This window comes from Patella vulgata, chromosome 6 (assembly GCF_932274485.2).
Source record: "Patella vulgata chromosome 6, xgPatVulg1.2, whole genome shotgun sequence".
In the NCBI taxonomy this organism is placed as follows: Eukaryota; Metazoa; Mollusca; class Gastropoda; family Patellidae; genus Patella; species Patella vulgata.
The window spans coordinates 27,176,261-27,196,997 of record NC_065884.2 but is presented as its reverse complement, the minus strand read 5'-3'; the positions used below and the strand labels follow the sequence as shown (position 1 = coordinate 27,196,997).

The following is a 20,737-nucleotide window of genomic DNA, read 5'->3' as shown; positions in this document are numbered from 1 at the left end:
TAAAATATACAAAATATACGACGTAGTCACCAATATACACAACAATTACATATAATATAAACAAAAATAATAAATACATTAGAGACGTTTATTATACTGGATGAATAAAAACTTAATTTATTACTTACTAACTTGATAAGGAATATTAATTTGTATGAGTTTTGGTAAGTTAGCAGTATTCTTATTTCCATTCGTGATCGGAAATGAATACGTTGTGTATGCAAAAACCTTTTCAGACAATTATGTTTCGTTCCATTTATGGTTTTAAAAATCTAAATCTGTTACATAATTGTGTTGTCATTGGTTTTTAATTCGGATCAAAAAAAAAGAAAACATGTGGGCGTATTCTTTGAGAATTCTATAAAAAAAAATATGTACAAATTCAAATAGCACCATTTTATATTTTATTTTTATCTTTAAATATCTTTTTTAAAAAACTAACTCTCTAAAACACCGTCTCTCTGTAGACAACTTTGGATTCATTGTGTTAGGATGCATTAGGCAAAGAAAAAATACATGTGTTTACAGTTACTTGGCTCCAAAAATAGAGTCGGTAGGTCGGTCGGATTATCTTTTATTTTTAGCTTTTTATCACCTTATTTATTAATAATTTTAATTTTTTACTATTTCATTTTCGTGGAATTTGTTTCATCTATATTGTCTTGCATTTATAGCTTAATTACAGAGTAGGATTCTTGAAAATCACGCCAAGTTTAGGGATCGGTCGAGTAACCGTAATCACAGGTATTTCTTTTATTTTCTGTCTGAAACTATGTTTAATAATACTAGTGGAGTTATCGCCCGTTAATCGTGCTTGTGCTGACCTGGGGCATTCTATAGAAAGTTGCTTGCAATACAAATAACCCACAGGAAACTAAGTAGGGATATTTTTTCAGTTTGAAATTAATTAGTTACATGGAACTTTGTATGAGACTATTAGTGGCAAAAGAACTTAAGCAAGGACCTCTGACCACTCATTTCAATTTATACTTCATTGTTAAACGTCTTTAAGAGAAATGAATGAAAGATTATTATGGTAGCCTGGTCAAAAATACCCGTTGTTGTTAATCAAAATATGTTAATCCGGCTTTAGCGGGATTTCAATGATATAAATAACACGCTCGTCGCCTCCAGCTGAAGAATCCTTGTATTTTTACATAACAAGGTATGTCCCATTTCAAGCCAAGGTACCGGATCTACACATGAAACATCGCCTCGCCTCACATCGTCAAACAACGTACCCATGACGATTTTCATTGTTTGCGTGTACAAGCACAATCGCTGGTTTAATGTTCCACAAACATAATTATATCTGGTGGAGAAAATCAAAGGATAGGCTCTCGTTTACACATGAAACCATTATTGTCTATTTTACTGGGTAATAATTCGGTATTTACACTGGAGCTAGGACTAGGGTTATATCCATTTATAGATGGGCACTCCTGAAAAATATGAAAACAATTAGTTATAGATGAACGTGTAGATACGAAATCAAATGGCGAGGTCCTAATTTACCGTGTTCAAGTTCAGCCACGGGTGATGAAAAGGGCCAGTTCACTGAAGCGATATTCGTAAGCAAATCAAATTTAAAGGCTGTTCAACAACAACTGCTGCTAAAATCTAGACCTCGCTATCCATAGAATTATTCCCTTCGCATCCTCAAGAAATTTATTTTCCGACCACATAGCCGATCATGACTCACATAAGAATGTTGGAGCGTTTGGATAATATTCCCTTTTTGTTTGGATTGTTTCGCTTACTGTTAGTTGCTTTTCATTTTGAGTGAAGCAATTATCACTACAAGCCCGGGCCTATACAGTGCAGTGGACGCTCACGGCCGGGTCACAGATCCCTTCAATTGATACGATATGTGCTTGTTGTTTACTGCTTACTATGTCTAGTCCGTTGTTTTGTCTTATGAGATTTTGTTTATTTCCGTTTAGGTAAAGGTAAACAAACCATGCTTACGTTTATCGTTGTAATTATTTCTAGCGGCAATTCAACTACTGGGCCAATTAAAACAGATTTCTTAAAGTCCGGTATAAAGGTCAGGACAAATGTGACAATGGCGCCTGCTGTTAACCATTCTGTTGCTGTAGAGATCAGGTAGGGAATTCGTAACGTATCCTGAAGAAAAATAAAAACAATTTTTATACGTGTAAACACAATTTAAGAAACAAAGATAGATGCCCTAAGGAAGATAATCTATGGGATATTTGATGACTTGTGGATAGTGCAAATTGGGCGATTTCAATTCTAAACGTCATTAAAGGTGCATCTCCGAACTTTCAACCTGTACAACAATATGACCATATGTAGTAGAAAAATAAGGGGTTAATTGTGACTGTTTAAATCATTAAATCATTGTTGATATTACAACGAGCATAATCATGTTCACCGACTTACCCATTTTGTTCCGAGACCATTTAACTCGCTTAGTTTATAAATAGCTTTAGATATGATAACTTTAAATCATTAAGGATAATAATATTATTATGTAAACTGAAAGTATCATTTTATTTAATGATTCAATTTACATCATTATGTAAATTACCATAAGGTAGAAACATTTCAATTTTAAATAGTTCAAAGTCATTGGGCGGAGCTATTGAAATTTCAATATTTTCTTTTTCAAAATTAAGGATACATGTTATTAGGAATGCGGTAAGAAAGGCACTATTCACAAACTGCCACACGGCCACATAACTATTCTTTAAAGCATGGCGTAATTTCCATGATAATGAAGACTGGATCCAACAGTAAACAGTACCAAGTACAAAGGCGAGACCGGCACCAACATAGTGAGCAGCTTTGATATCAACAGTCTGAAATAAAGAAAATACATTTTGACAATATTTTCTAACCAAAGAATGTAACGTTCCGTAAATTGAAAGAGGGGGCACTAATTGCACGGATGGGCACCAACAAGACGATTTTCCTTGCCCTGCTATACCGTCCTGGGGAGATCAGACAGGAAATTCAATGTGCCACCTCGCGGCATGTACCGTATACGATCCAGGGACTGTTCAGAACATTGATACCACTTTTCGTTTGGTGTGTTCAAAAAACTAAAATATGTTTTGGGTACTTCATATGTAACACTGGTAAAATCTATTAAAGATACATTTCCGCGTACAAACTGGGGGTGATTTGATGATATATTAAGACTAAAAACAAATTCAAACCAATTAATTTATCATAATTTTGCTTCAAATCCGTCTCAAAGCATTGTAAAAGTCAAGGAATACCCCTGCTTTAAAAAATCTGCCAAAAAAGGTTTTGTCTCTGTCACGTGACTTACCTCTCTCGGTACCTAGCAAGGGTGCGAAGCCGGGGGAGGATTCATTACATATACAAGACGATGTTGTCTTTAATCGCTAACTATTTATTACAAATATCGAAGCCCATTAAATTCTCGGATTATCCACTGCCCAGTTTTTTTTCCGTGGTTTTTAACTCAGAAACTGTTGCGCCACCAAGTTTATGAAAATACACCAAACGCTCACTAGCGCTGGGAGATACGGCATTCTTCGCGTGCTACCTTTGACGTTACTCGAGCGGACATCATTAATCGTCGGGTTGCCGGTTAGGGAAACCCTCACATTTTGCCCTGTGTGCACTCCATGGGTGTTTTTCATGGAATCCAGTATTTTTCTAGTAAGATTGGATGTTTCTACTTTCCATATATACCAAAATTGACATACTTTTATTGGAAATAAACACCCGATAAATACTTTTATTGGAAATAAACACCCGATAAATACTTTTCTTGGAAAGTATCTTTAAGTATCTAAAAAACCACGTGTGATGGTTTACACATTGAAGTACATGTATATGTCTCAATATGTAACTATAAACAGATAACATGTCTAACAAATAAACACATGTTGGAAATGAAATGGGATTTAACGTCCTATTGAGCTAATGAAGACGGGAACACGTGTAGGATACATTTTCTAAATTACTTATGAGCCTAAAACTTTGGTCGACTTAATCTAGCATAGCTCCAATGTTATGGTCAATAATTCTGACCAATAACTAATAAAAATAATTGAAGATAGGATGTTTCACATTGGCATGACTTGCATTCTAGCAGGGGTTCACATTCTAAAAATGGTGTAGACATATGTCTTGGTCTGTAATCTAGATAGATATTGACTATGAAATTACAGATGCTCCTGGCACACATGGCGTTCTAGCACTTGGTTAAGTATAGGTATAAAACATGCGCGTGCAGCTGTTAATAACTGCATATTCTACATCAATCTATTATAAAATAAACATCATTTTCCTTATCTGGGTTACAGGTAAACAATTGCTGATCTTTAACAGGTGCTGAGGCCCGCCCTAACGAGACAATAGCCATGTGCACATGTATGTGTGTTAATCCTTGATATAGATCAGATACATGTACCAGATATGTAGCAGAGATACAGGTGTGTGATTAGTAATACTCATCATCGTCAACAACTCACCACTGTGCGTTGTGTGGGAAGATTTCACAGAGAGGGAGAAAAATAAAATTGTGTTTCAACGTCCTACTTTTCTGTACCACCCGGGCATATGTGCAATGTGCTATAAACAAACATTTTCCCGGACATTAGTGCTATTGCCTACTCTTATTTCAAACTGCAACTATCAAGGGTTATTTTACGTGCACGACAATTTGTACACGGGACCTCGATTTTTCAACCCATTGAAGCGACTAGACACTTCTCCTTGCCAGACCCTCCGTTCTGCACCAATGGTAAGAGATAAACCAAAATGGGAGAGAGTGAGACAAGTGAGAGGGAGAGAGATATAGAGAGCGGCTTGGGGACGGGAAGGGAAAGGAGAAGGTGGGGCGGTGGAGGGGGGTATAGTTCCAAGATTGTTTCCGTTAAAACAGACTCATTAGAGTTTCGAGAAAATTGTTTAGTTGCGAACGACTTTTTATGTGTTCATTTATCCCAATAAATAAATGGGTTAACAATTAGATATCTTCTATTGGTAATTGAACCATAAACACATAATGTAAATAACCGTTGACAGAGTTTAACATAAATATTGACATACGCCATCTTGATCTGAAGTACGATATTTCGCCAGTTTTGTTTTATTACCCACTGTGTATCGTTTTATTAAAGAGGTGTTACTTTAAGTGTTAATATTAAAAGTATTATTACCTGAGGCAACGAAATTATCATTAATAACAAAGATAGGTTGCCAGACAACAAAATATACACCCACTGCAGCTAAGTCCCCCAAGCAGTCCAATATAGTCGTCGCATATTTATTATTTGTAGTTAACGGGTGCATTTAAAGGAGGCAAGTCTTTAACTCAATATCACCCATAACTGATTAGAACTAAGAGTACAACAGAAACGATTGAATGTAAATCAGTTTATATACATTCTTGTTACGGTATTATATGCGTTGCGACCCATTTGTGTCCATTTCTAGGTGCCAAAAAATAGCGATTTAGCACTTTTAAAACGCACTCGTCCACAAGATTTTACAAATTGATCAAGGGTGAGTAATTATCGGAAATTGTTGAAAATCAATAAAGTTCTTTGTCTCAATGGCATACACATTGTGTATAAATTCCATGTCAATCGGATGATCACTTTAGCCTCTAAAGGTAATTTATCAGTGGGTACATGGCGACAATATACATCACATTTCATTCTAAAAATGGTTATCTTGGATTACACTTTATTTTTGACAAATGAAACACAAAGCTGTTTCCGGATCTCACAGGACAATATCAATATTAGCTTTTATCACCCAATAATACATTCTACAGTAGATATCGCTTGTGTGATATATTTCATAATCTACAAGGAGATATCGCTTTACATGAATTTGATTGGTCAGTTGAAAAGGAACTACTTTTTTTATTTTCAAAGAACAGTTCATTTCTTATTAAAAATAACTTTATTAAATTAAAAATGAACTATTCTTAGTCAATTGACCTTGATGGAAACACTGGGTCAATATAAAGGACTTTGCAATGGTTGAATTGCTGTCAAAAAATGATGTATCACTACGCCGTAATGTTCAGTAAAAGTGAAATCTACAGCAAAGAATTATATTTATCTATTTGTGCATGTAAGAAGGGATTGGGTGATAAATAAAATCTACTACTCGTCTTTTTTTATATCAAAAAATATCAACACTCGTTGATAAAGTAAAAAAAACTCGGCAGAGCCTCGTTTTTTGTTACTGGTAGGAGATTCTCTATCTATATCTTAGAGCTTCATTTGATATTTATTGTCCAAATGTCACTTAGATAGGTTCTAGAACATAAATAATAGCTAACGACGATGGCCTAATATGACGTTAACCTGGGCGGCCGTTTGTTCAGTGTTTGATATGATATGCACATGTACTTGCCAGACGAGGAAAAAAGAAAGTCCCATGTGTCCAAAGAAAATAGTTCAGTAATCTAGTATTGGGTCAATGGGTTAGCTGACAAAGAACAAACGTGGCTTTGTTCCATACTTACATTAAGGTAAATATCATAAAATGTAGATTTTAAAGTAACTCTATACATCTTTTAGAATTAGAATGTATTCCATTATGTTTTGTTGCTCCGTTTTCTAACACCAAATTATCTGATATGAAGTTAAATATTTTAATCTGATTCTATAAATATTCTTGATATTTCAGAAATCTGGAGGATTTTCTCTCAAATGGTTTGTGTGAGAGGTTTTATTATAAGCTCATATCTGTCTTTTTATAAAACCACAAACTGATAAAAAGTTTTGCTTTAAGCAACTGATATATTACAGTATACCTCGAGTATAATTAACTTTAGATAATATAAAACAATGTTAGGGCGGGGATCATATTGTAAATAATAGTGTAAAGATACGACAAAAATTCTTTCTGCTCGTATATCAAAGCAGCGTTCGTGTAAATTGTTATATACAACGGTCGTCCATAATGAGATTCTTTGATAAATCCGTTTCGTGTGGACAAGCGCGAGGGCGGTGTTACAAGACTTTATCAAAGACTTGTTTTATTTAAAAGTACAAAAGTAGAAACACAGTCTAACATATGGTATATTCATTTCAATAATCCGCTTTGGTACAAGACTCTTTGGGGAACGACACAACTCCTTGTCAGTTCAAGCTACGTAGACTAGGATATTATGATCAACAGCGCACCTTTTAGAACATTACAAGAATACCTGAAACATCCATTGAAAACGATAGTCTCCATAACTACCGAATGTAAGAAATAGCTTGCCATCGCACATGGGTCGATTTTTTAAATATCGTTGTTACTCACAATAAATATAATACAAACAAACAAGAAACGTGTAAGCCCACGAACCTGGAAATTAGCCACCATACTGAGACCAAGAGCTGATAGAAATCCCATAATCAACGTAGCTACATTGTACTTGCGATCACATGGTGGTCGTTTTGCTGCTATTAACATTGCCTTCATGGTTAAATACCGAATATAAACATTAAATGCCACTGAAATAAAATATTTTAGATGATAAAATATGGAGTCTCCCGTCTCTAATGGTTAATAACGCTTGATGGTAAAATGTTACAAGATTGAAAACACACGGAGGAGATAACTGCAGTAATATTATAATTGAAGAAACCGCAACTTTCGACTAGGCTATCAATAATGGACTCATGATAATAGAATTATTACTTCCTAGTATTTCAGTAAATATGGAATAAATATGGATCGTCTATTTTGTGATAGTTCCTTTAATATAAGTAGTTAAATACATGCAGATTAACTGCTCTGTATGAAGAGAAATGAAATGAGTTTTAAGGTCCTACGTTTCTGCACTGACATGGGCATACGCTATGGGTATACTATGATGGGCATTTTTTCCGGGTAGCGGCGTTACGGCCTACTCTTATTTCAATTTCTCTCAAGTCAACACCGGGATTAAACTCGAGATCAAGCCAACACCGGGAATGAGCCCGAGATCAAGGCCTCTCGGGATTGAACTCCAAATCTCCTGGTTAGCGAACGAACCAACGTATATGAAGACAAGCGTTATAACGGTTTTGTTAATCTGAAATGTGTCAAGAGTTTTGACCTGGATTTTAGAAGTAGTATAGAGTATACGAAATTAATGTTTTAAAGCAGGTGTCGAGAGATTTATATGACTCCCAACTGTTTAAAACATCTAGATAACAACATACATTACTAAAACTACAAACATGTTTTAAACATAACATTTAATCACAGAAAACCACCCATAGATTTTGACAGTAATTAGAGAAAAATACAAGCTTTTTAAAAAGATTTAAAATACCACTTAAAAATAAACGAGAAATACTGGCAGCTATTTGCCAAATATTTAAATAACCGATGACTATTCTTCAAAGAAGATGTCAATTAATATGTCATAACAACTATGATATAGTTTTTCTTAATTAGCCCTATAATAAAGAGTATTTGTAAGCTGTACGCCATTCTGATTTTGACTACCCAAAAAATCCTTGTTCTACATCAATTCTTAGATATATTCATTCTTATTTTATACTTGGTAAATTAAAATAAGTTTATTAATACTTACAAAGTGTTGCTCCAATGTTTATCAGCTGGGCAAATATACATCTTTCTGGTACTTTGATGGCTGTATAACTGGAAAAGCAAGATCTAAATAAATTCACGTAGTTAGACACTGTCATTACTATTTAGATCGATGGTATTATTGTTACTAATTTCAACTAATACTTAATCCTAGATAAAACATATTCATTCTGGTATCTAGCGAAATATTTTAAATCTAAACAAAAAAATATGTGTGCATTCTTTGGAGTTTGTATAGACCTGTAAAGGTTTTTAATTGATGGACAGTTGGGTTGTGTCATATGTTTAATACAATCCGTAAGTAATAACTTCCAGAGGTTTTCCCATCAAACGCTGTAATCGCGGGTAGACGTGGTGGGATTTAGAAGTTTTAATCACGTAGTATTTGACGAAGGATTGATGATCAGCAACGGTAATGATATGTTTTACACAGTAGCCTTCGGCTCTTGAAATTTATGTCCAGTCAGTTAAATAAGTGATGACTTGTGTAGTGAAAGACGCAATATATGCACAGTCTTTCTGGAACACCTTATACCCCTAATATTTCTTATTAAATTTGTGTTTTCATATATAAAATTTACTCAACAGTTAATGCATACTGTGGGTATGATATTGTTAGGTAAACGAGCTGATATTTATCTAAATTTGGCGCCCACAGTGAGTAATGACAAGATAAGAAATTTCTTTATTTAGATGACATCCATCCTCTCACCTGTTCTAACATAGCAGCTGAGTTATATAAAAAAATAGAATACAATCAAGGGCTAATCTTGTAACTAAATTAAGTTCGCTTACCCTTCCTTAATAGTCTGGTCATACACTTAAGTATTTTATCAACACTTTATGATGTTTGAAATTGTCCATTTAATCATGTCATTGTCTGGAGTAGGGTGTTTTAGGAGATATGGGATTTTCCGCCCATATTCGGTTGAAATGTTATTACATTGTGTGAAATTACATAATGAAACTAATGCCGTAATATTAACAATAATCGACGGATTTTAATATTTGATACATTTTGACATTTTTGATTTTCGAAGAATCTTCGGAGATATTAGGCGCCAAATTTTGAAATCTTTACGAAAAACTTTTTCATTAATGAATATTTTTTATGGCATTTTAGCCAGGATTAAAGAGTCATCTGATTTGAGCAAAAATGTGAACATTTTTTTTTTCTCGATAATTTTTCATGTCCGCTATTGGCTAATTCATTTCATGGGTTCTAGTTTAAGTAGTTATCGCCCAATCATATGCCACATTGTGCAAATTCATAGTCTGTAATAATATGAGTAGTTGTTGAGAAATAGACAATTTTGCATGAGTCGCTTATCATGTTATTTTGCCTGTAAAATAGACAATTATTATTGAACTTTCATAAAAGGGTCACCATTTGATGCCTAATGTCACGTGCGACAAATCAATTTAACATTTTCACTGTCACCGGAAGTGGCGCCATTTGGATAAAAACTGTATTTTTAGCCTTCAAAACAAATATTTTATTCAACTGAGTAGTATTTCTTTTTTGTTTATAATCAAGCTATTTGATTCCAATCAACAAATAGAATGAACAAATGCGGTCATATAGATATCACAAAATGGCTTTTCTATTAGTCGCTTTTCAAGGTTTTGCGGACATAAAAGTGTCAATTATTATTCGATTTTCATAAATTCTTTACCATTCAGCATTTTCATTATCACCGGAAGTAATGTCATTTGGAAAAATGTGTATTTTTAACCTCCAAAACAAATATTTTTTTGAAGTGAGCGATATTCATTTTTCGTATAAAATTTTGATATTTGATTCTAGCGGGCAAATAGAATCAATCAATACGATCATATAGATATCAAAAACGTGTTTCTAACATCTTCATTTGCAAGATTTTTCACATTTTCATTTCATTTATTGCCCGATTTGTATAAAAGAAAAGCTCATATGCTCCGTCGTGCACATTCTCAACTTTTTTATACCGATAATGTTTTCTGTCAGCACCGTAAGTGACGTAATTTTCCCCAAAACTTCTATTTTGACATGTCGAAAGGTCTTTTCAAAAGCAACTATTGATTTTTTTTTACAAATCTAACACATCAAGATGAATGCTCCTACAAGAAACACAAGTTTTTTTTAATTTCGGTTTTGCATTTGCGCCATTTTGATTTAAAGGTGAAAAAGGGTGTTAAAATGGGCTATTTACCATGCATTCAGGCTTTTCATATTTTAATTTATTTATTTACAACTTTCATAAACCTGTAGCATTAATCCATACGAAGACAATGTATGTCAAAATTAGTTAGCAGTTGCCGAGAAATAGGCAATTTTGCACGAGACACTTATAATTATAATCCGATTTTCGATTTTGTTTTTCACCATGTGATGTCTAATGCCACTTTTTCTTGGCGGAACCAATTTCCCATTTTTACTGGCGTCATTTGGGAAAAAACTGTATTTTTAGCCTTCAAAACAAATATTTTATTTAACTTGAGTCGTATTTGTAATTTGTTTATAATTAAGATATTCGCTTCCAATCAGCAAACAAAATGAAACAATGCAGTCATATAGATATCACGAAAGGTTTCTAACTTGTTCAGTTGGTTAGAAATAAACGATTTTCTACAAGTCGCTTTTCAAGGTTTTTGGTCCATAAAAATGTCAGTTATTATTCGATTTTCATAACATTTTCACCCTGTGATGCCTAATCCCATTTATGATTTCGTAAAACTAATTTAACATTTTCATTATCACCGAAAGTTATGTCATTCTGGCAAAAACTGCATTTTTAGACTCTAAAACAAATATTTGTTTGAAGTAAGTGATATTCATTATTCGTATAAAATTATGATATTTGATTCCAATGAACAAATAGTATGAATCAATACGATCATATAGATATGACAAAGGTGTCTCTAACTTTGTTTTAAAGTTAAATGTATGCCTCAAATATTTACCTTACAGATCGTAGTGTTAATGTAGGACTTGCGCTACAAATATTCTACACGATTCATATTACATTTATATTGGGCCCTTCAACATCAGCTCTTAAACAGGCATTATGCAAGAGCTAAGTCTAATTATAAATTAGATCTTTATTTAAACAACAAGACCAAAATCAACTCTGTAGACCCACGGATGGCTCGGCTACAGCTCGGATTTAAATAGGATTTCACTAATTGATTAAATCAAATAAGGGGTAACCTGATGAAAATACGTCAGTTAGATCGAGGCTAAATGATAGAGTGTACTTAGCGAGCCCGCTGTAAAGCGTTTCGGTATGCCATTGAAAACTTTACTTGATAATCGAGATATGTAGGTGGAGTTAACGCCTGTCAATCAAACGATCAGCGAAGGTGAAGATACAATTCGCTACCATTTCTAGGCAAATATTACAACGATGATAACTATGTTCAGAATAAAGTAATTTGACTTCTTTCATCATCTACTTTTGAACTGTTATAGCAAGAATGGCCAACTCTCTATAAAAATCTCCCATAATGTATCTTTAATATTAGTGGGGGTTGGATGGCCGAATGGTAAGCACGTGCGCGCTGTATCATAAGGTCTGTCATTGAGTCAACTGACGTGGTATCGATTCCCGGGTTGCACGTGATAAGGAGTGGGGTCGCCTGTCCAACCTCGTGGGTTTTCTCCGGGTCCCCCGGTTTCCTCCCACTGCTAAAGACCCCTACGCGCAAGTGAATTATTGAAATAAAATTGAACCATATGTTAGTCCCAAAATGACCTAGTTTATGTCGAATGGACGTTAAACCCCATCTCTCTCTCCCCCCCTCTCTCTCTCTCTCTTAATACTAGTATTTGATATTAAATACTTAATTCCTAGTCCCTAATGTGTCTACAACCTTTATATATCTCTACAAAGCGTACGTCTAGTGATGCAAATCAACTTAACATTCCAATATCATATCAAGAAATAAGCTAAATCGGTGGATGTTGGAAAATAAGAATAAATTATTAATAACAAACAGAACATTGACATATGTTCTAAGTTAATAATTCCATGTTTTGCTGTCGGTTCCGGTTTCTTTGAGAACTCTTGATGCCACAAGCTCAATTTTACTGAAGCCGTTTTATTTCCTGTGGGGTAATTTAATAGCAATGTTAAAAGGGCATGTGTGAATGTTAAAATTATGAATACGGTTTTAGGGCTTAATGCTTATGGTATTCAGGAGAGAGAGAGAGAGAGTTTAACGTCTACTCGACACAAACTAAGTCATTTGGAGATTAACATATGGTTCAATTTTATTTCAATTCACTTGCGCTTAGGGATCTTTAGCAGACTGAAATCTCTGTTTAGTTTTAATAATCCCCCACCCCTCCTCTGTCTTTCTGGGTGATTATATCTCTACCCTGTTTTATCCTTGTTATTGGAAAGCTGGCAAAAACATTTACAGCATTATGGAAATGGTCCTATAACATAAGTAGAATAAAATCAGGTATAATATCTGTTTTTACAAGTGTAAATTATTAAGTTATGTAATGGGGGTATCTCTAAGTTTATATGTTGTTTTATTTCTGGCCAATTATCATGCCAAATACATAAATAAGTGAAATTTGTCAGTTTTAGGTTAAGCCATTAAGATTTTGTGATTATATTATGTTCGTGTACTTGTACATGGTCGTTTATTTTCAGTGTGGAAATTCTACACTTTCGGTGCATAAAAAATATAGTAACCCTGTTGGAAGCATGTTTAGTAACCATTAAATCTGATTTTCAAGGACATATTTTTGAAGAAATTTTAACTGCGGTGTACTACTGCTTTCCATTGGCTGGGATTTTTTTTATTATTTTCTTTAGCCGATTAGCTCTGGTAGGAAAAGGCATGATGAATAACAGGTCGTCAACACAGTGTTGATATTTAAATCTAACAATCCTGGCAACTAATGACACCTTACTTGCCGAACGTGACCACGTCAGTGGGAATGGAACTGGAATAAATCGAGAAGGATCGTTTTGTACTCAACAGTAATGCTGAGGGATGGGAACCCGGCTTGTGTCGAGAAGAACCATCGGGTTTTTTTAAACCCAGTTCTCACTTTGCAGTGTCTAGTCGTTCGGGAAGTACGAAAAACAGAGGTCAACCAGTCTACACATTAGCGTGCATGTATTAGAAGCCTTTCATGTAGATGGAAACATCGGTGACTGGACAAAATTCTAGCTTCCAATTTCATCGTTTTAAACCATTAAATTGATAGTCTCAAACCAACCAAAATGTTGCATTGACGACATTAAACCCCATCCGGATCATTATTTTCGATCAGGAACATTCTATTCGCCAAATCAGTTTACAAGACATATGGTTACGGCGTCTGATATTAATCAACTTAGGTAACATTAAAATATGGCATTCAGTAAAACCAAGGCAGTCTGTGGCCTTTATGACTAACAGTGCCACTTCTATATAATTTTGTATATGCTATTCAATAACAACGGGATACAACTTGTTTCTGTAATGGTGTCCATATATTCTTGTAAAGATGAGTACATTTTGCTAGACAGTGATATTCCAGCAAACATGAGTGCATATGATTTAAATCGGCTGATTTGACATTTTCTACATATGTAATAATTTAATGTTAGTTATGATATTAAGATATCTTACCTGATGTAAGGAAAATCTGGTTCCACATGACCTTGACTCACAGATACAGCATATCTATAAATACAGATAAAACACAAACAGGTATTATTTATCACTAGTATATTAACAGAGAAGCATCATTTCTCTATTACCCACCATACCCCCTACACTAGTCATGATGGATGAAACGTCAACATATTATAGTACTACATGTACACCTGAAGTCACAGCTCAGGTAACATGGCTCATGATTGAAATGTTATTTACGTCAGGATAAAAGAAGGTGTGTGTGGGGGGGGGGTCTAAGTTCAGCAACCTTTTTTTACAATTTTAAACTGTACTTGCTTCTACAGAATGGCAGCTTATTACTAATGTCACCATCACGTTCCATTGGTAAAAGGGTGGCACCATTTCAGGATCTTCGGAAACTGGAAATGCGTGAAAAGTAATGTCTGTGTAATGTCTGAATTCTTAAATAATCAATTGAAAATATTTAAACACAATTTTGTTACTGCGAATTTTAAAATCCGCGTGACATTAATAATGGCGATTTTTGCTGAAAACTATGATTTATCACTTTTCGAAGCAATGACGAGTTTTCTAGCGATTTCTCTTCAGATATATGATTTAATATACTACGTCTGTCATCAATATATACATTTAAAATATAATCAGTAAAGTTACATTTAAAGATGATAAAAAGTCTTTTCAATTATTTATTTGTAAAAGGATAAGAGAAATTTGGCTGAGAATTTATCATTTCATAACACATATTACCAGAGCAGTATTAAAGGGAGCCACCAAATTTGTTCCAAATAAATCTATCCATCATACTGACATACAAATAGCAATTGTGTGAGTGTGGCGGACAATAAACAGATAGTTACATAACACTCCCTCTTTTCACTGTTGATGCAAGAGTCCCAGTGACATATTCAACCAGGGGCGGCCCCATGCAAACTTAACCCGGCCCTGCATATTACACATTTGATTCCCCCCATGGAAGTCTACCAGTATAAATTTTACATTATATCATCCATCAAAACCGTCCACCGATGCATAGTTTAGAATTTTAATCGTTCAAAATTATTCAAGAAAGCAATGATCGATATCTATAGACATGTAGTTTTGGGGGTTTTTTAAGTATAGGTATGGGTGGTCTATTCAAAACCCATATCATATTTTTACGAAGGTTTAAAGTCTTGAGTGTATGTATGAGCAGCATGTCAATTTAGTCGTTTGGTATCCATATAGAAGCATATCATATATACAGAGGAAATAAACCTGAAGTACTCAAGTAGACAGTATGGAATATTGAATGTTTTCTTTGTGCACTGACTAAACGGGGAATCACCAAGGATATTGACTTGTGGTGATTAATTTGTACATTTAAACTAATCGACTGAACTTATACTGCAAAAATATACAGTTTTCGGAGCTTTGCTCCGCTTCTAACCATATACATCGGGGGAAGATGCTTTATAACACGGCCTGATGTCTTAATGAACCTATTACTTTGCCATCTGCAATTATATTACTTTTATTGTAAAACACTTTTGAAAGGCAAGTGAACTCATGAAAAATTCAATTAAGGTCAAACTAGGAGAGTAGTAATTGGAAAGTCCCTGTAAAAAAAAATGTATAAATTATGACGGAAACGATTATCGCTTTAAAAACAAAGACTTATCTTTGAAAACTGTCTGAAACGGATGTCATTTACTAATCTGTGAAGAACAGTAGTCAATCTAGCTATTATCTTCAAACGAAAGAAGTATAAAAGAATGCGCCTTATCTAAATAAACTGTCTACTACAATAATGACTAGTGTTGTGTTATTTGGTAATCTGTGGTACCACGTTTTGTTCAATTACAGGAACCAAGATAAGCTTTGGGTTAAAAGAATTCAGCACTTGTCTAAAAGTCTAGAAATAGACATGGTACTGCCAGATATATCTTTTCGTCTGATTCCTTATAATACTAGATAATGTCTACATGTTTATATGTGGGGTATCAACACAGATTGCGCCGTTATTCACGACTAGTCCAAAAGTTTAGATATAATTGCAGGCGAAACTACGCATCTTAACGCCGCTGATGGTCATTCGCATTTTTCGAACAATGTGAAGTTTTTAACGGAATAGTCAATCCTAAAATATACTCAAATTAATTATTTTAACTATTAATTGGGAAAAAATTGAAATAATTAAAATGTAGATAATCCCGGTGCTTGTATGATTGTAGATGGCGCTGGCTTGTTTCGACAATACCCTGTTTGTATAGTCCATACTACGGACGCCGAATGTTGATAAATTTTCAGTTGGTCATGTAGTTGAAGATACTGAACGGAAATAAACTATTTTTTGTATCTTTTATTTAACTATCACCAATTGTAATTAATAATTAATGGGAAAAACATATCCACAATTTTTAATTACAACCTGGTGTTCACAATGACCTACTGTACGTCATACTGGTGACAGCAGTAGATATCGTTTCTAAATCTGAAAAGGGGTAACTTTTGGGACTTGTGAGCAGGACTGCATTATCGAATTCGAAAGCACTAGCCGAGTCATAATTGGTTCAATTCACTGATTAGGGCTATCGGAGAATTCTAGGCAAGTGTGGTATGCCTATTTACTTGATAAAATTTGGTCAGTATCGTTGTTTAAGTGCTCTACTCTTCAGAGATGGTTATCAGTTTCTATAACACATGATTGCTATAATATAGATGGGCAAGTGGACACTCAATCTAAATCAAACACTTCAATTGCATCAAGCGGTTAGATTGTTTACACTGCTTGACCAGTGGTCAACCGTCTACAGATTGTTAAGCAGATGCTCTCGATTTAAAGAACCCTTGGGATCGTGATAAAATTACGGTCTGTATGTCATGTCATATCCAGTCTACTGATGGAATGATAGTTGAACCATACAATATACAATTAACAAGCGTCTGTTTTAAGTATGTGGCAAGTTGGAACGTGACAGGAATCCATCAAAAATAGTTCATTTATTCAAGCAAATAAATAAATCCACTGCTTCGAAGAAATATCTCTTGATTTATAATTTAAAGATAGGTTTCCAGGCAACGAAACACACGCCCACAGCAGCTAAATCGTCCGTGCAGTCAATAAGAGTTATCGCATATTTTTACTTTTTTCGGTAATGAATCATTTATAATACACTAAAATCCGATTAAGAGTAACAACTCATTAAGTAATTATCAGAAAATCATTAGAATTTGTTTGGTTTTTATAAAGTTCTGCCCCATGCTAACGTTTAGTATACGAAACATTTAATATCATGGATTTAGCTGTTCAATGAAAATCAATATACTTGTTCGTCTCAAGACCTTAAACTCTGTGTATCAATCTGAAGTCAATCGGATGATAACTTTAGCCTCTAGACAGTCACAAGATTTTTCAAAGTTATCAAGGGCCATAACTTTGGCAGTAATTATCAGAAATCGTTGAAAATCAATAGGATTCTTCGTCTCATGGCCTCAAACAATCGGATATTATCTTCAGCCTCTAGAGCACCCACAAGATTTTTTGAAGAGATCAAGGGCCATAACTCTGGCAGTAATTATCGGAAATCGTCTCATGGCCTTAAACACTGTGTATAAATTTAAAGTCAATCGGATATTAACTTTAGTCTCTAGAGCGTCCACAAGCAATTGTGGACGCCGGACGGACGGGGCGACGACAATATACGACCACATTTCAATGTGGGCGTACAAAAAGGAAATTGATCAGGTTGGCATTTTGCAAAAGAAATTTGGGTATATTTTCTACTTAATTTAGAAGTTTCATTGAATTGAAATCTCATCAAATGGTCACATTTGTAATTCTGCTCTGAACACCTTAAACCATGCTGCCATTCACTAATATACCAAATGCATGATAAGGATATAATATAATTTATGTTTCTATTATCAATGAATGCTATATTATAGTCTAGACTACATTAGTTATCATTTAGATTTACTCGCGTGTGCATAGTTTGAATAGGGTTACTTATTCTTATTAAATATATGTTCTAAGCTTAAAAAACAAAATATATAGCCTACATACAAGAATTTTGGTTTGTGTATTGATGAAATTTAATGAATCGGCATATTACAAGAAGGGTGTAATGAATAATATGATATATTAAGATCGTAAAATTATATCTGGGATCTTCAGAAATGACATCCTTCATTTTCGTTTGACAGGAAATAATGTGCACTTAAAGAAATTGTGAAATGAATTAATTGTGTGTTTTTTAAGATCTTTATACAAATTAGGAGTCATGGTGGATGAATGAGCAAGACACTGGCTCTCTAACCAGGGGGTCTATAGGGTTCACTCCAAATGTTTGCCGAGAAAGTGCCCTAGAAATTTCCGCCGGGTTTACCCTTGTCAGTGGTGCAGGACGGAGGGCCTGACGAGGACAGTATCAAGTCGTTCGGATGGAACGAAATCCGAGGTTCCGTGTACAAGCTGGCGTGCACGTGAAAGATCCCTTGGTAGATGGAATTCGAAATATTAGAGTAGGCCGTATTGCCCGGTTGAGGAAATTTCCCTCATATCATACCATACAGCAAGGTGTATCCCCGTCTTCATTAGCCATTAACCGAGAAAGTTCGCCCAGACTTTCTGGCGTGGTTCCCCCTTGTCAGTGATGCAGGATGAAGGGCCTGACAAGGACAGCTGTCTAGTCGTTCGGATGGTACGAAAAACCGAGGTCCCGTGAATACATTGGCATGCACGTAAAAGATCCCTTGGCAGTTGGAATTCGATATAAGAGTATGCTATAGTGCCGGTGCCCGGGCAAAATTTCCCTCATAGCACACTGTATGGCGTATACCCGTTTTCATTAACCCAGTCGGAGCAGAACAGTAGGACGTTAAACCCCATTTCATGTCTTTATTAGCCAAGTCGGTGCAGAAAAGTGGGACGTTAAACCCATTTCATTTTATACAGATAAATATGTTAACAGTTGCTCTTATTTTTGATATGTATTATATTTTAATTCTTTGGGTTTTTCTTTAAAAAAAACAACCCACTTAAGATAAAAGATACATCTCTTAAAGAAGGGAAAGGTACACGAGTATTAAATAACATAAAAGAAAACTTACGATATAAAAAAGGAAGCTATAATAAACAATGACGTCAGAATAGGAAGATAATGAATTCGTCTCTTCAAGAAGAAAAAACACAAAGCCATGTCTTCGTATTCTTCCTGTTCCTTTGTGGGTTTCTGAAACAGATATAAAAGGTATTGAACGTATGAAATAAATGAAAATTTTGTTATAATACGGACTCCTGTAAAAGTTTACATGTTGAGTTACGTTTGAGCATGCTTGTGGATGGATTTGGACCGCCTGGAATGCACATTGTTTAATATCTAATTTACATTAAATAGTTGTACATACACGAAACGTGTCACTGCCTTTGTCAAAACACTCGAAATCTATACACTATGAAGAAAATCAATATATGTGAATTTCAAAAACTTATTCCAGAGACAAAACACTAGTATTGGTTATTCCAAGACATGTTTCTCATAAAATAATAGAACAGGATGAAGTTTGTGGGTTATTTTGTTTGTTAATGCTAATGATGAATATAAGTTGGGGTTATCAATCTGACTTTCCATCATCCATATCAAAACACTGCCAAGGAGCTGTAGGCGGTCAGTGCCATGATGAACAAGAATAAGCCAACATTAGTAAATAAATCTTGAATATAATTCTTACACAGCTGTATAGATTGAGATATAAAGAGATGTCGAACAAACAACTCATTAGTTCAGATAAACGTGGGCAAGGGAAACAGATTTACTCTGGTTTTAACCGATTGTGAACATAAACCGATTCCACAGACGGCAGTGTGGAAATGTCAGAATTATCTATATATTTTGCTCAATTCATTACAAGGGATTTAGAGGTATAAATTATAACACGTATTTATGGAAGAACAATACTTAATTCATTTGGTCGACAAACGCTGGAAATAAAATAACTGTATGGTCAAAACACAATGGGGGTGCCGATGAGCCGTGTTTAAAGAGACATTAGCATTGTGGATTTTGTTATTTATTTGCCGATGTCTTGTTGGTGTGTGTGGGTGTGTGAGTGTGTGTGTGTGGGGGGGGGGGGTATGCAAACTTTGACAAAAACCCGCCATTCCATGACCAATGATACAACTTTTTATTATTTTTTTTTGTATTACAATATCTTACTCGGTGTAGGCTATATAAGCTTATTTTAACTATGACACTGTTCAAAATTATTGTCTTAAAAACACCACCAGAGGTTAACAATTCACATCACAGCAGCCAATTCATGCTTGGATTTACTTATTCAACCATAAAAAATAGGTTACAGAACGGGTTTTCAAACAGCTAGCTAGATGTTGATTAACACACGAGGGGAATTAGTAAGAAAATAAACAGTGTAATTTGAAGAGAGTAAGTATCAAAACTTCTAGTTAGAATGTGTAACCTAGTTTAATGGATGATTAGAGAAAACAAGAAGTTATTTATTTACATGATAATATACAATGTTTCTCATGTTAGTGCCTGACCAATCTATCGTCACGTGTGGG

General features: G+C 34.6%; 1 protein-coding gene across 2 annotated transcripts in view; it reads right to left on the bottom strand.

The window, feature by feature from the left end:
* Positions 1 to 572: 572 nt before the first annotated feature.
* LOC126823443 (DNA damage-regulated autophagy modulator protein 1) overlaps positions 573 to 20,737 on the bottom strand; it is a 34,199-nt gene continuing 14,034 nt past the window's right edge. Inside the window, exons 2-9 of one of the 2 annotated variants that reach the window (XM_050552299.2) lie at positions 19,267 to 19,388; positions 14,170 to 14,223; positions 8,540 to 8,607; positions 7,321 to 7,469; positions 2,648 to 2,825; positions 2,407 to 2,465; positions 1,969 to 2,127; positions 573 to 1,442 (exon numbers count right to left, since the gene is read on the bottom strand). In XM_050552299.2, the coding sequence (XP_050408256.2) occupies positions 1,326 to 1,442; positions 1,969 to 2,127; positions 2,407 to 2,465; positions 2,648 to 2,825; positions 7,321 to 7,469; positions 8,540 to 8,607; positions 14,170 to 14,223; positions 19,267 to 19,388 (906 nt within the window). In that variant the 3' untranslated portion in view covers positions 573 to 1,325. Of the gene's footprint in view, positions 1,443 to 1,968; positions 2,128 to 2,406; positions 2,466 to 2,647; positions 2,826 to 7,320; positions 7,470 to 8,539; positions 8,623 to 14,169; positions 14,224 to 19,266; positions 19,389 to 20,737 lie in introns of both variants that reach the window. The other variant, XM_050552298.2, reaches the window with a different exon arrangement.